General features: G+C 41.1%; 1 protein-coding gene across 3 annotated transcripts in view; it reads left to right on the plus strand.

The window, feature by feature from the left end:
* The window catches only part of ENOX1 (ecto-NOX disulfide-thiol exchanger 1), a 504,797-nt gene that overhangs the window by 301,039 nt on the left and 187,942 nt on the right, over nt 1–15,816 (plus strand). For all 3 annotated transcript variants that reach the window (XM_038386734.2, XM_038386735.2, XM_043504538.1), the window contains 2 exons: nt 6,322–6,461; nt 6,981–7,118. In XM_038386734.2, the coding sequence (XP_038242662.1) occupies nt 6,452–6,461; nt 6,981–7,118 (148 nt within the window). In that variant the 5' untranslated portion in view covers nt 6,322–6,451. The remainder of the gene's footprint in view (nt 1–6,321; nt 6,462–6,980; nt 7,119–15,816) is intronic.

Here is a 15,816-nt window from a genome sequence, read left to right on the forward strand (position 1 = left end):
CCAAAGGGTGACACGCATGCTCGTGAGCAGACTGGGAGACATTCATTGGTGAGCGTCTTGGTAGCTATAGCAGTAGTATGACACTTTTCCCTTGCAGTTGACAATCGATTATTTCTGTCCTCTTCAAAGACTTGGAAAGCTCTGAGTGACGTGTGCTGCCAGGCTGATCTATTTAATGCAGCCTTCTCAAGATCATCTGGTTTTATTGCACCAAAGTGTATGCTGTTGTCAATACTGTCCTTGTAGTGCATTCTGGGGCGGTCTTCATTCTGGTGTCCTAGTGCCAATTCTCCATAGAAAATTTTTCTGGGGAGTCGATATTCAGGCATCCTAATGATGTGTCCAACCCAGCTTTTATCAGCATGGCCTCGATGCTTATGGAATTTGACTTTTCGAGAACCTCTTGCATTAAAATCGCCTAGGATGATTAGTTTATCACTTTGTGGTGTTGACTTGATGAGCGAGTCGAGATCAGAGTAGAACCATTCCTTTGCCTCGTCAGGGCTTGTTAAGGTGGGCTGGGCGCATATGCACTGATGATGGTACCAAATCGTGACTTATTTAGTGGTAACCGGAGTTTCATAAGTCTTTCGTTAATGCCTATTGGAAAGTCTTCAAGACATTGCAAGAGTTTTGGTCTTAATGGCAATTCCCACTCCAAGGATTCTATCTTTGTGTGGTCTTGTCCCTTCCAATAGAAGTTATAACCCCCAGCCAGTTCTGTAATAATGCCCTCATCTGACAATCTAGTTTCACTGAGTGCTGCAATATCAATGTCATACCAGATTAGCTCTTTTGAGAGGAGAACTGTTCTTCTTTCAAGTTGAGAGGTATCGTCTTTGTCTATAATAGTCCCGATGTTCCAAGCAGCAATCTTTACTTTTCGACCATTTTGAGGATGATCTGCCAGCCACAGTAAGCTGGCCGGATTTAATTTGGGCTGGGAATGTTTGAGGTACTTTTTCTAGCTGCTTCCCTTACAAAGGGAGAGCAGTGCAATCCTAAAAAGGGATGCTCTGTCACCTGGGTTGTTGCCGAGCTTCCTGGGTCAGGAATGGGCAACCAATGTCCCAGGCTGCCTGCATGCTGGCTTGTGGCTACGATTGCCAATAATCATCTTCACTTGTTGCTTTGCCACTCCCCTATTGCCACAGGACTTTTGAAGAGAGATGTGCACTGAATGACGTGTGCGTGAAGTTCATTAAAGAGTCATTGCACTTGGACAATCCTATTCTCTCGGCTGCTGAAGCTTGGCCCAGTGGCACAAAGACTGTTATGACTGGAGGCTTCTTTAGCTGCAGTGGATAGCCATGTAGTGCCCCATCATGCCTTTCGCCTTCCACAATACATTGGTGCACTGCTTTTCAAGCCATTGGACCAACATATGGTCTCTTTCGCCTTAGCTACCATAACAGTCTTCATATGCTTGGGAGGGCAATCCCTAAATCACTGTCAGTTTCCTCATTTCCGGTTATCCTCACCTGGTTTAGCCCGCCTGCCGAGGTGGTTTACTGGGGTGTGGCTACTGTCGCATACTTACAGCTACTTGGAGCCACAGGTGAGAGCTGGTTGTACAGTGAGGACCAGAGAGGAAAAGAACCACTCAAGGACTCCAGCAATTTGGATCACTCAAAGGTACTACCTCTCCCATACACCCTATATACCCCTATGAATCACAGTGGATGGAAACAAATGCTATAGACCTTTGGAAAGGTTGGAAATCCAGTTTGATCTGGTGGCTCATAAGATATCAGACCTTAAAAAGAGTCACATCATTCTGTCTACCCTCTTGCCTTTTAATCCACCTGATTACAGTGGCCACTGTCTTTAGAACTGTTAATCAGCATCAGTGATGTTCATTATCTGAAAACTAGTAATCCTCATTTTTGGAAAGTTGATATCATCAATCCCCTCCTTGAGGCATGTAGTGATCACAGAAGTTACAGAGAGGTGAAGGGACTTGCCTGAAGTCACAAAGCAGGTCAGCGGCAGAGGGTGGAATAGATCCTTCTCTTGGCTACCCAGTCCAGTCCTCATTGCCTCTGAAATTACTGGCATCTTTGGTTGACCATTTTACCTGAGCATTCTGCTAGCAGTTTTGGCAGTGGGGAGTTTAATTTGCTTTGTCATATTGCAATTCAGTTGTCTGGGGTGTTATGGATATCTAAGGGGTAGGGTTTTAACTTAGCAATCTGCTGTGTTATTGAATTAGTTTTATGTTGTGTTAATCTCTTTGTCTCATGGCATTCATTGACTGTGATAATTGATGCAAAATATATAACCAAGTTCTGTATTCACTTGGGTAACTGCATTTAATTGCCTGGTATAAAATATGAGTACTAAGTACAATCTGCTATGACTGAGAAGCTCTCATTGGTATGGACTTGTCGGCACTTTATCTTCCTGACAGCCTGTCTGAGGAAAGTCTAAAAGTCTCCCAGAGCCCACCATGTAAGGATGGAGCATGGATATTTGCTTTGTGACTACAAAAAGAGAGATTGCCATAACTGTTCTGAGGTCTTTTTAGAGTTCTGTTTGTGTTTACTGCATTGGGTATTAATACTGTGTTAATTGGAAGTTCCATAAAAATAAAAAATATACATAAGGCTTTCTCCAATTTTCTCCTCTATATTATTTTGAGGGCTAGATTCCCCTCAATGGAGATACTGACCTGAGTAAAGTTACTCATGTGCATGAGTGTTTGCAGAATCAGAACATTTATTTTGAATGCCTTCATGTTACTAATATTTAAAAGAGCATCAATTGGTTTAAAATCATGGGCCAGCTCCTCTGCTGAGGGAAATCAGCCTAGCTCCCCAGGAACTCAATGCTGAACTATGCTGGTTTACATCAGGTGAGGATCTGTCCCCAAACAGTCTTAAACAAATTTCCCTCCCTATCTTATGAGTAACACCTGTTAAAAGGGGAGAATTTTTAAAATTGAATACAGTTTTCATCCTTTATATCTGTTTGCTTGTTGCATTGCATACAGTGTGGTCAGTGAAAACAAAATAGTCAGCTTCACTTTTGTTTCTAGTTTGTATGACTTTTTAGCTCTGGTGCAGAGCAGTTCTGCAGTGTTCGTGTGGCAAAAACAGCAGGGAAATATTTAAAGCCACACAAAACTTTTTATTAAAAAAATCAAACTTTTCTTTTACTATTATGATTTATAAAACTATTTTTTTACAAAACCTAAATGTTGAGTCTAAACTGACTGTCGAGCGTCTCTATAAGATTATTTTATGCAATGTCATTTTGCATAATGTTAATACAATGTAAGAATTTTTCTCCCATTAAGATTCTGTATTGAGAAAGAAGAACAGATCAATATCTTGTATTATACCAGCACTGTTCTCAATGCTATAGCTACAGTTTTCTCAATGCTGCCGTTATATATAAATTTTTGGGTGGAGTTTCTTTAAGGATTTTTAGAATTAGTAGTTTCTAACTCCAGAATCTAGTCCTGTGCTTCTCTTTTGCATCTGTCACCAGTTTAATGTACATCATTTTGCAGAATGTTCAACAAGGAGCTTAGGTGCACAGATTTGTTATTCAGCTCTATTTCACTGACAAAATAGCCTGCAGCAACTCTTGGTTAGAGGAGATCAGTTCAGCTTCAGGCTTTGGCTCACTTGTGACTTTTTGTCTTTCACCCTTCCTGCAGCTATTTTCTTCTTCTTAGCGTATGTGCAACGTGCCTCAGGTGGCACGTGATCAGGATTCATCACCGAATTTGGTCTGCTGGTTGGATCATTAGCTTCCCTGGCCCGGGTACTGACAGGGAGCATGACATTAATGTCCAGCTGGTCAGGGAGAAAACAAAGCAGCCCTGAGCTACATGGGAGAAGCTATGGGCACTTTAAAACCAGGAGTTCCCGAGATTCATAACCAGAGCTAGTGATACTGTTCAATAAGTGAATCACAAATATTTTCATGAATTAACACAATGAATTTCCTTTGCTGTTATTTGTGCAGTGATATTATTCATTTTCTGCAACTCGTGGTTTATTCAAGAAAATGTTCATAAACCCCCAAAGTTTCAGGCATTTTAGCATGAGTGGTGATTTGCCACTCATCATTCTCCTGTCACTCATCATTCTCCTGTTTAAAATTTCTCTTGTCCAGTCAAGAAGCAGAAGCCATGCTCAAGTGATTTAGCTGACCAGCAGTGCATCCCAATAACACACTGTAAAATACACTGTCAAAACAAATAGTTTGCAAGCTGCCAATAGGCAGAAATTTGTTTACTTAAAATGTTCAGCATTTACTTGTGAAGAGTAACACATGTAGAAGTCAGGATTGAATTGTGAATGATTCATAAAAAGGAAAGAGGATGTACTGAATGTCAGACAACTTATCGACAGCAAATAATTCGACCAGCTCTAACCTTGAAATGGATGCTAGTGGCCAAAAATTTGTTGTCTGAGGCAGATGAAGGAGCTAAATATGGATTTAAGGAGCTGCAGTTTAGGCAACCACTTTTCAACATTTCAATATGTAGCTTGCTTGATGAAAGTCACCTTCTGTTCAGAGAATACTGTGACCTCTGGCCAGTATTTTTGGTAAGTGGTGATCGTACTTAAAATGTCAGTTTTATCATAGTACAATAAAGAAATGACATAGCAAGGTCAAATACTGAAATATGATAAATATTGAGATTTTAAGTAGACCCAGTGTGCCCCAGAACAAAATATGTTTTAACTTAGTAAAAGTGCCCATTTGTAAGTTACAACATATTATAAATGTGCAGAGTTAACTGATTACATTACGTGATTTTTTTTTTACTTGTATGGCTTTTACATGTCACCTTTATATGACATGAGTTGTAATTATAGCTCCAAGCCTCTGTATTACTTATGGGAGGCAGGGAGGCCAGCCATTTGTACAACCATGTTAACCTTTCTGGTTTATATTATATTCACATAATATTAGAAGATAAAAGTGTGGGGAGAATTAATCTAAAATATAGTCTAATCACTTTTATTATGTCTTTTCTAAAGATGAAATATTGAGCTTAACAAACTGGAAACAACACGCTTAACATCTATTAAGTAATTTTCATAAAGAAAATGTAATGTGTATGATCTGAGCTCCAAACTATTTTCCGAAAAGGCACCTAAAATTTTTTTCTCAAACCCACATTTACACTTTTGTGTGTTTGGTTGTTTACATAAACATTTTGTCTATGCAATTAGCCTTTAGCCCAAACAAATGTGAGATTTGCACATTCAAATTCTCTATATGCATTTTTGGATTCTCTTTTGAAAATCTTATCCTTAAAGCCTCCTTTTGCTTCCAGTGAAATTAATTCCAAAACTTCAGCTGACTTCTGTGATGAAAGACTGGGGACTTAAGGTTTGAACCAGCCAAGCACAATTAAATCAATGGGAATTTTTCCATTGACTTCAATGAGCTTTGGATCAAGCCTTTAGTGCTCTTACACAGCAGTGAAGCAATCATGACAGACTGTAAAGGTTCCAAAAAACCCACTGCAGTCTGTTACATAAGTAATGCATAAAAGGCCTAAAATAGGCTTAGATATGTGCTTATCTCAAGCAAAATAAATATTTACTCTCACTACCGTAAGAATTTGAAGGTATTGTTATAATCAAAGTTGTCACCTCTCAGTTTGGTTACGTGCTTTATTTTCCTTTTCTTCAAATCCTTTTAATTATCAGAAATACGCAGACAAATGAGAGTTATAGACAAAAGAATTACCTTTATGTAAAATTTATATTGCAACAGAAACCTGACAAAAGCAAAGACATTTCTAATGGAGGCTGGATGTGCCCCCATTACTTCACATTGGTGTCACTTTGTGGGCTCAGGATATTGTGTTTGTTAAAGAAAGTATGTCTTCCTTAACATTGCAAGCCCTTCCTGGTTAGTGTTCCACTCTTAAAGTTATTTCTTCGCCTGGAAACATATTTAACAGGCAACTGTTTCCTCGAAACTCACAACATCAATTAATTTTTAACTTTTAAAAAAATTCAGATGCCGCCCAAGTATGTCCTTTCAATTGATGCCAGCATGCTGAGGTGGCTGTGCAGGTACTGATAAAACCTAATTTGTGAAGGCTTTTTAGCCAGAAGCAAGACATCTGATAGGTTCATACATGGGCACCATTTATTCAGTAAGCAAGAATCCAGGTTAGTTGAAACTCCTTCACTAACACCTGATGAAGGTGTACAACTGAACTGGATTTGGAGATCCAACTGTGAGTAGATAGGAACTTCATATAGATTTCAGTCAGGGCATGCTGTTTTGAAATTAGAGTTTAAAATCAGCATTTAATATCTGATTACTTGTGTTTTCTTGCAGCGCCTAATGAACTGTGTGTGGACTCTGCATTCAGTGACAGACATATTTTCCCATCGCAAGATGTTATTAATACAGTAGTGGATACGTTCCTACTTGAAGTCAGTCAGTGACAAAAGAACCAGTTTAAACGATGGCTGCAGGTAAACATCTGCACTATGCAGTGGCCACCAAAAATATTGTTGCTGGTAATACTTACCTTTTGTTTTCAAATTAATAATAATTTGATAATAATTACCTTTTGTTTTCAAATGGAACTTAATAATTTTTTTCCTAAGACAAGTAAAATTGGCGTGACCTCTTTTTACATACAGTTGCCTAAAAATATGTCTTTAATGTTTCTTTAATAAACTACCCGGTACATGTCATGAGAAATGTGTCCCTTCTTTGAATATGTGGAAATTTCATGCTGTGTATTTCCATAGAAACATTTGCCATTGATTAGGTAGTCTTAAATTATAAGCTCTTTTGAGCAGGATCATATCTTCTCTTACTGCTATACAGCACCTAATAATTTTATGGGTGCTCCAAAAAGATGTATCATAATAATAAAAAAGTTGATTATTTTTGGTGAGATTTATTTATGTCTCAAACACCCTTTTTTCTGTTACAATTTGTGGCATATTGACTTTTAAATTCAGAATTTGTCTCTTTTGCCACAGCCGCTGATGGTTTGGGAAGTACAACTATAGATACCACACAACTTAATATGTCAGTCACTGATCCAACAGCTTGGGCTACTGCTATGAATAACCTCGGGATGGTTCCAGTAGGATTAGCTGGACAACAGCTTGTGACAGGTAAGATTTCTGTTAGAGATTTGTTGCATGTGCCTATGGATTTTTTTCAATCTTTTTATAAACATCTGAAATCATTTCTGAAGACAGGTGTATTTGTATAGTCTCAGAACAATTTTTGTAGGTGCACAGCATCTGTGATTAATATTGCATACTATGTATTAGTCTCTTTGTATAATGGGTATGTAATCCATACCGTGTTTTAACCAAGTGGAACAGCCAAAATCTTTGGCGAAATTAGAGTTCTAAACCATTGATCTCCAGGCTCTATGCTGGGTCTAGGTTAGGGAGGGGATCAAGAGATGTACTTAGTCTTTGAGAGAGAGCTTATTTTCCTTTCCAATAGCTTTCCTTGAGGTTTTGCCAAGGAATAGTGTGGGCAGTGGCTGCAACCTCCTGACTGGAGGAAGATGGTTGTGCTGACAAAAGAAAGTGCATAAATAGATTCAGAAAAAAATGTGAATCACATACAATTCATATCCACTGGTAACATTAGCTAACTGAAAGAGAGAAGCAGTCTCTTTCTTCTAACTTTTTTTAACACCATAATTAATTTTCAAGGGCTATTATTCTTTGACTTTCTCATTTCGTTTACAGCTTGCGAGAGCTCTGTAGTGGATCACTTAATCTTTCTAGCAATAATAAAAATATTATTTTGCCCATTACAAACACTGAAGGTTCAATCCTGCTCCCGTTGAAATCAGTTGATTTCGGTAGGAGCGGGATTGTATCAAAATGAATTAAGCTTCACAGCACTCTTGTGAGGTATATAAAATCGGCCAGATCCACAGCTGATGTAAATCAGCTTAGCACTCTGTAAGAAAGATAGGGTATAAAACCAACCTTAGGTAAGCAACTGTTTAACTGATTATTCGTACCACCTTGCTTATGGTTCTTTTAATTTTGATTGCTTAACTAGAGAAAAGGACTCGAAAGATGAATTTAGTTTTATAGAGTTTCATTAAATATCCTTATCAACAGGAATTAATAGCACAGAATATAAGAAGTATTGGATTATGATTTGGCTAACATAAACTAGTAAAATTTGTCAGTATAACCATGTAGGTTTTCAGAATCAAATTATACAAAGACAATAGAAAATAATACTTATACTCAATCACTATGTTGGGAAAGTATTGTTGATGTTTTTTAATTTTGGCTAAGGGCACATCTATACAGAAAAAAAAACAAAAAAACCCCAAAACCCTGTGGCAACAAGTGTCAGAGCCCGAGTCAACTGACTCAAGGTTGCAGGGCTTACGCTATGGGGCTAAAAAGAGCAGTATAGATGTTTCCACTCAGGCTGAAGCCCAAATCTGACAGCGCCACCACCCTGACCTCTTTAGGGTTCAGAGTCAGAGCTCCAGTCCAAGCAGGGCTGTTTATATTGCTATTTGCAGCCCCATACCATGAACCCTGAGTCAACTGAGACTTGCTGCTGCAGGTTGGTTGGTTGGTTGGTTGGTTTGTTTGTTTGTTTTTTGTTTTTTTTTACCGTGTGGTCAGGTGTCCTTATAAATACACATTTTGGTTTTAGTTCCTTTTATTTACTGACTCTTTCAGCATAGGCATATTTCAGTAACTCGTTAGCAAAAACATGTTTGATTGCAAACATTAGCCTTACTTCTTCACTTTATCACTTAAACTAAAAGAAATCGATATGAACGCAGTTCTTTTCTTTTCTAACAGGATTGCCCATGAGGTAAACCCTGTCATTGAAATTTACAATATTTTGCCCAAAGCTGTATCACTTATAGTTGACCTCCCTTTTATACACATTTTAATTATAATATTAAATTCCATCAAGTTCCCTATTTTACAACTCTATCTGGCACATCATAAGATATCAGTGTTTGATATTAATGTAATAGTTATTTTTAGTTCATTCACCGACAGGGAAAAAGGGGAAGTCTTTTTAGCTGCACTTGCTCTTTTAGAAAAGAAATGTCTTTGAAGAAATCCAGCTATTAGACCTGAGGTTTTTCTTCTCGTAGGCCTCCATTCTGTCTTTTCTAAAGGACCTTGATGCCTGGGCAAATCTTAAACTGTAATAACTCATAATTTTGGGTCCCTAGTTACTGCAACTATATCTGCCTCCCAGGGGATTTGTGAAGTTAAATTTTTGGCTATCCTTTCTGAAATTAGGCAGTGAATGGAATTATGCCAATTTACACTAGCTGAGGCTCTGGCCCAGAATTACCCAATTTATAGATGGGTAAACTAAGACACAGAGAAGTTAGGTTATTAGTCCAGGATCACACAACTAGTCAGTCCAGAGCAGGAAATATAGCTGGTGTAGATCTTGAGTTGATTCCCAGTCCCCTGCTATAACCATTAGATACACTGTTTTCCCAACTATACAGCTGTACCTTGTCTTAAATTCTTCATCCACTTGGTACATTGGTGTTCACTTGTGCAGTAAACTAGAGAGTCACACACTTCATTGCTTATGTAGGCCATATTAAGCTGCTGCCTATTATGTATAGGCAGTAGGTGGTGTGGAGATTTCTCTGCCTGTGGTATCAAATGAGCATCCTATGGGCCTGATTTTCCAATGAAGGCTTTTCCAGTTTTCCAATTTTCACCAAAAGCAATAGAGTTCTGCCTGTTGATGCCTAGAACAGTCTCTAAAAAAATTTGAATTGATCAGATGTGTTGTTCAAAAGCTATTGTGTCGCAGACAGAAATGCCATCGAGTTGAGTATAGGGCTTTGCTTCGCTTGACTTATAAATAAGGGCCCTCTAGAAACAAACTAGCCCAGTGCTCTTTTGATGTGCTTTACTGAACTTTGACTTTATATCTCCCTTCATATTATTTCCTTGTGTGAGGATCTCCAGGGCTTCAGTTTATCACCCTGATTGCTGCTAGTTTATTTTTGGAACTATTTTTTACCACCTATACTAGGAGCACTGCTTGGATCAGTTAATATTTGTACAGCACTTTTACAGTGTAAAGTGTGGCATAAGTGATAAGGATTAATTGCTAGAGTGGAATATCTCCTTATTTCCAGGTAGGAGTAGAAGAGTCCCGTTCTCTCATGCCTTTTGTTTTCCTATGCATAAAACTATGTACAATAGAATCTCAGCGTTATGAACAGCAGAGTTACGAACTGACCAGACAACCGCAAAACTCATTTGGAACCAGAAGTACGCAATCAGGCAGCAGAGACCAAAAAAAAAAAAAAAAGCAAATATTCTACAGCACGCTATTGTGTTAAATGTAAACTACTAAAAAAATAAAGGGAAAGTTTAAAAAAAGATTTGATGAGGTAAGGAAACTGTTTCTGTGCTTGTTCCATTTAATTTTTTCTTGTGCATAGTAACGTTTCAAAGCTGTATTAAGTTAATGTTCTGTTGTAAACTTTTGAAAGAACTATAACGTTTTGTTCAGATTTACAAATATTTCAGAGTTACGAACAGCCTCCATTCCCGAGATGTTCAGAACGCTGAAGTTCTACTGTATTATGTATTTCCCAAAGTAAATAGGTGCTTTGACATTTCACTCACCCCTCTCCATGATTTTGAGTTTTGACTTTTTTCACCATGACAAAACCATGATTTTCACAATACTTTTCCATGAAAAGAATTATAGCTCTATTGGTATGGCACATTTATCTGCACTGAATTACATTTTCCATCCATTGTTTTAGCCCAAGTACTTAAATGGTTCTTCACCCTTCCTGAGTCTGGTGTTCATGATTTATGTTAATTCTCCTGATACGTTAAACTTCTTCAGCATTTACACTTTGCTTTCAGTAACCTCATCAACAGTATTTCTACAAAAAAGAGGAGACCCCTATGGAATCCCAGCACTAACTTCTTTCTAGCACTAAAAAGACCTATTTCTGGCTGTTTTTATTTTCCTGCCCTGGTGCCAATAAGGAATGCAGTAAATACCTTAGACTGAGTTTAGGCTGAGAATTATCTTGCATGTGAAATATTATCTAAGCTAGCACAGTCTGAAATTCTGACTACAGTACAACTTGCGGTGTCCTGGTGCATCAACTTGGTCTACAATCCTTGAGTTTCCCCAAAAGATATTCAGGCATGGCTTTCCCTTCCTGAAGGTCATGCTGGCTGTTACAAAGCTGCAGATCTTTCTCCTTCACTTTTCCTCCATTTGATCTGCTCAAACTGTTTTAAGCTTTTTGTTCCTTTCCTCAGTTGATGTTAATTTAGTTGCTCTGGAGTACCCAGAACTTGACAGCTTGCAGTTCTCTCCTGAACTGAGAATTTGTAAAAATGACAGCTTAGGCTTCTGCAATATCTGGCCAATTTTCCTATAATAGTCTGGGATGTGTGTTGTCTGGTCCTGGTGACTAATCAATTTTAATCACTGCTAACCTTTTAATACCTTTTTAGACGTTATCTGTACACTATTTCATTCCTTATCTCCTAGTGCTGTAAAATTTGATTTTTGATCTAGGCAAATGTCAGAGCCTTTCATTTGTAAAGATGGATTCTTGTGAATAAATGTATAACATCTCTTCTGTTTCTATATTATTTGCTTCTACTTCTTGTTATTTAGAAGACTCATCATTTTTGGTAATATTTGGCTACTGCATCACATATAATTTAATGTATGCATTTTTACATTGTGTGTGTGTGTATATATATATATATATAGTGACAAAGCTCTGTCCTTGCTCTGTGGGTCCCGCGTCTCCTGGCAGATTTTGCTAGCCTCAGAGGCTCACTGTGACCCTCCACGTAACCCTTCTTTCTCTAGGGACAAGGGTCACAGTCTACTGAGCCATTTTCATCATAAGCCAGAGAGGGAGGTGAGGAGAAGTTATCCTTCCTTGCACAGTTTCTGTTGTCTCCCAGTCTCAGTGATTAAACAGGGGGCAAAGGTGGGGGGGGAGCCCGGCCCACTCTCTACTCCAGGCTCCAGCCCAGGGACCCTAATAGTATCAGCTATGGTAGCTGACCTTTTAGAAACATGACATGTACAATTCCTTGGGCTACTTCCCCCACAGAGCCCTCACTTCCTCAAGCTCCACTTCACCCTTGCCTCAGGGCTTCCTTCCTTGTGCCTGATATGGTGTGTACTACTCAGCCTCTCCAACCATGCAACTTCTTCCCACAGCTCCTGACATGCACACCCACCTGACTAACTGGGAGGCTTTTAACTAGTTTCAGCCAGCCCCTGATTGGCTTCCGGTGTCCCAATCAACCTAACCTTCTCCCTGCCTTCTGGAAAGTTTTTAATTGGCCCCAGGTGTCTTAATTGACCTGGAGCAGCTGCCATTTCACTTATCCTGGTACCAGGGATTTGTTTAGCCTGGAGCTAATATATCTGTCTCCCACTATTCTTCCATAGCCATCTGGCCTTGCCCCGTCACATATCCCTACCCCCCGCCCCCCGCTCAACACCATAGAGTTGGGCAACTTGGGATGCCAGGCAGTATGCTCGTGACAGACCATCAGCGTTGCCATGGTGGCATCCAGCCCTGTGCCGTATGCGGAACTGGAATGGTTGGAGGGATAAGAACCACCTCGTGACCCTTGCATTCTTTTCCTTATTCCGCTGCATCCACTGGAGAGGTGCATGGTCCGTCACAAGAGTAAATTGTCAGCCTAAGGCGTAATAACGCAGTGTCTCCATAGCCCATTTGATAGCAAGGCATTCTCTCTCGACTACTGCATATTTCAGTTCTCTTGGGAGAAGCTTTCTGCTTAGGTAGAGGATTAGGTGTTCCTCTTCTCCCACCATTTGCGACAGAACTGCTCCCAACCCCACCTCGGAAGCGTCTGTTTGTAAAACAAATTCCCTGTTAAAGTCCGGGGCTATGAGTACGGGGTCATTACAGAGGGCCGTCTGAGGGTCTGTAAATGTCCCCTCTGCTGCGTCGGTCCACTGTACCATGTCTGGACCTCGGGCCTTCACCGGGTCCATTAGGGGACTTGCCCTAGTGGCGAAGTGGGGAATAAACCGTCGGTAGTAGCCTACCACACCTAGGAATGCACAGACCTGCTTCTTTCGAGTCGGCCGGGGCCAGTTTTGAATTGCCTCTAGCTTATTCGTTTGGGGCTTCACTATGCCCCTTCTCACAATATATCCCAGCAGCTTATCCATGAGGTGCTGGAATGTGGCTGGGGCCCCATGTAGCCCAAGAGGGAGGACGGTGTACTAGAATAGCCTATCCGGGGAGGAGAATGCTGTCTTTACTTTAGCTTCTTTGGTCAGAGGAATCTGCCAGTACCCTTTTGTCAGATCCAGTGTAGTCAAGAATCGGGCACTACCCAGTCGTTCAACCAGTTCGTCAATGCGTGGTATGGGGTACACATCAAACTGGGATATTTCATTCAGTCGGCGAAAGTCATTACAGAATCTCACGGTACCATCAGGTTTAGGCACTAGAACAATTGGACTGGACCACTGACTGTAAGATTCTTCAATAACCCCCTAATTCTAACATTTTCTTTACTTCGGCCTTGATTTCCTCTCTTTTGGCTGCTGGGATTCGGTAGGGTCTCAATGTTACCTTGGCTCCAGGGATCATGCAGATATGGTGATAGGTCTCAGTCGTCCGCCCTGGTTTTGTAGAGAACACATCTCTGTTGCGATTAATCATGTCGGCTGCCTCGATCTTTAATATCAGCGTCAAGTCGGATGATATCCTCGCTTGTGTAAGTTATCCTCCTGGGGAAGGGTTTCCTGCATGACTAAGCATGCCTCTCGATCATGCCAAGGTTTTAGAAGATTGATGTGGTAAATTTGCTCCAATTTCCAGTGGCCTGGCTGCCACACCTTATAGTTCACCTCTCCCATGGCTTCGATTATTTCGTAGGGTCCCTGCCACTGGGCCAACAGTTTACTTTCTGCTGTGGGCACCAGTACCATCACTCGATCCCCTGGTTGGAACCGTCAAAGCTTCACTTGGTGGTTATAATGGGTTCAATGGGTCTCCTGTGCTCTCTCCAAGTGTTCCCGTACAATGGACGTAACTCGGGCTATCTGATCTCTCATCTGCAGTACATGCTCAACTATGTTCCTTTCGGGATTTGGCTCCTCTTCCCAGGCTTCTCTGGCTATATCCAATATGCCCCGAGGGTGGTGCACATATAGTTGTTCGAATGGAGAGAAACTCGTGGAGGCTTGCGGAACCTCCCGGATGGTGAACATGAGGTAAGGCAATAGGGTATACCAATCTTTCCCATCCCAGCTCACCACTTTCCTGATCATGGCCTTGAGGGTCCTATTGAACCTTTCCACAAGGCCATCTGTTTGCGGGTGGTATACAGACATCCGTAGGGCTTGTACATGGAGCAATGAACTGAGATCTTTCATCAACTTGGACATGAAAGGTGTCCTTTGATCAGTCAATATCTCCTTGGGTAGCCCAACCCAGGCAAAGATCTTTACTAGCTCCTTAGCTATTGTCTTGGAAGCTGTGTTGTGCAGGGGAACAGTTTCCGGGTACCAGGTTGCATAGTCCAGTACAACAAGCACATGTTGGTGGCCCCGAACTGTCTTCTCTAGGGGTCCTATCACATCCATGACTATCTGTTCAAAAGGAACCTCTATTATTGGAAGAGGTATCAAAGGAGCCCGCAAGTGCGGGTGAGGGCTATGTAACTGACACTCCGGACAAGAGGTGCAGTATCGCCGGAATCTTCTTGTACTCCTGGCCAGAAGAACCTCCCCAGGATCCGTGTCTGGGTTTTCTCTACCCCTAGGTGACCTCCAAACAGGTGACTGTGGGCGAGACTCAATATGGCTTTTTAATGTTTTTGTGGCACCAGAAGTTGTTGTATCTCTTGCTCCTGCATTTGCACCATGCAGTACAGGAGATCTTTCTTCACTATAAAGTAAGGTCCGGGACCCCGGACCTTACCATCCACGGGTATCCCATCAATCTCGGCCACCTCTTTCCTGGCCTTATCATATCTGGGGTCCTCCGCCTGGTCCCGCCCAAAAGTCTCTCTCTCGATACTAACCTGCCCAAGCTCCCAGGGGCCGGCTTCTGCTTCTTCCAATGGCTCACCGCTGTCATTGGGGGGGCAGCTTCTGGCTCGCCTTCTGTGGTGGAAGTTTCTCTGTTGGCTGCTCGCGTCCATCTGCCTATTAGGGAGGTCTTCTGGCCCTGGGTCAGGATCCGGGTTCCCAAGGCCTTCGTGGCCTTCCTCTCCTTTTTTGTCTTCTGAGTCTTTTGGGGGGATGAGAACAGATCCTGAGAAATCTCAGCGAACATCGGGGGTTGACATTCCCCTGGTGACAAGTCGCCGTCCTCAGGGTCCCCACCTCCCTCCAGCCTCTCCGGGGGGAGTAAATTATCAAACCCTGGCCAGCAAGCTTTGCCCCATCCTGGTGGATATACAACTGGTGAAAATATGCCACATGTTCTTGATCCCCAGTTTCAATGGTTGCTGTGAGCTATACTTAGGAATAAATACAGCAGTCTACTGACACAGCAATGTAGGTCACTGGGAGCTTATTACCTTGCTGCTCCAGACTCTACATTGGCTTGCAACTTAACACTGGAACAAATTCAACAGTCTAAGTCTTAATCTTCAAAACCTTCAATGGGCTTTCCTAAAGCTTTGTGGTTACAGGATCTTAGGAAGATCCTTCTTTAAAAATCATGGCTTCAGACCATTCATATAATACAAAGAGGGGGAAAATCATGGCTTCAGACATTCATATAATACAAAATAGGAGGAAAAATCAGGGGCACACTAGAGAAAATAAATAAGC

Source organism: Dermochelys coriacea, chromosome 1 (genome assembly GCF_009764565.3).
Source record: "Dermochelys coriacea isolate rDerCor1 chromosome 1, rDerCor1.pri.v4, whole genome shotgun sequence".
Taxonomy (NCBI): Eukaryota; Metazoa; Chordata; order Testudines; family Dermochelyidae; genus Dermochelys; species Dermochelys coriacea.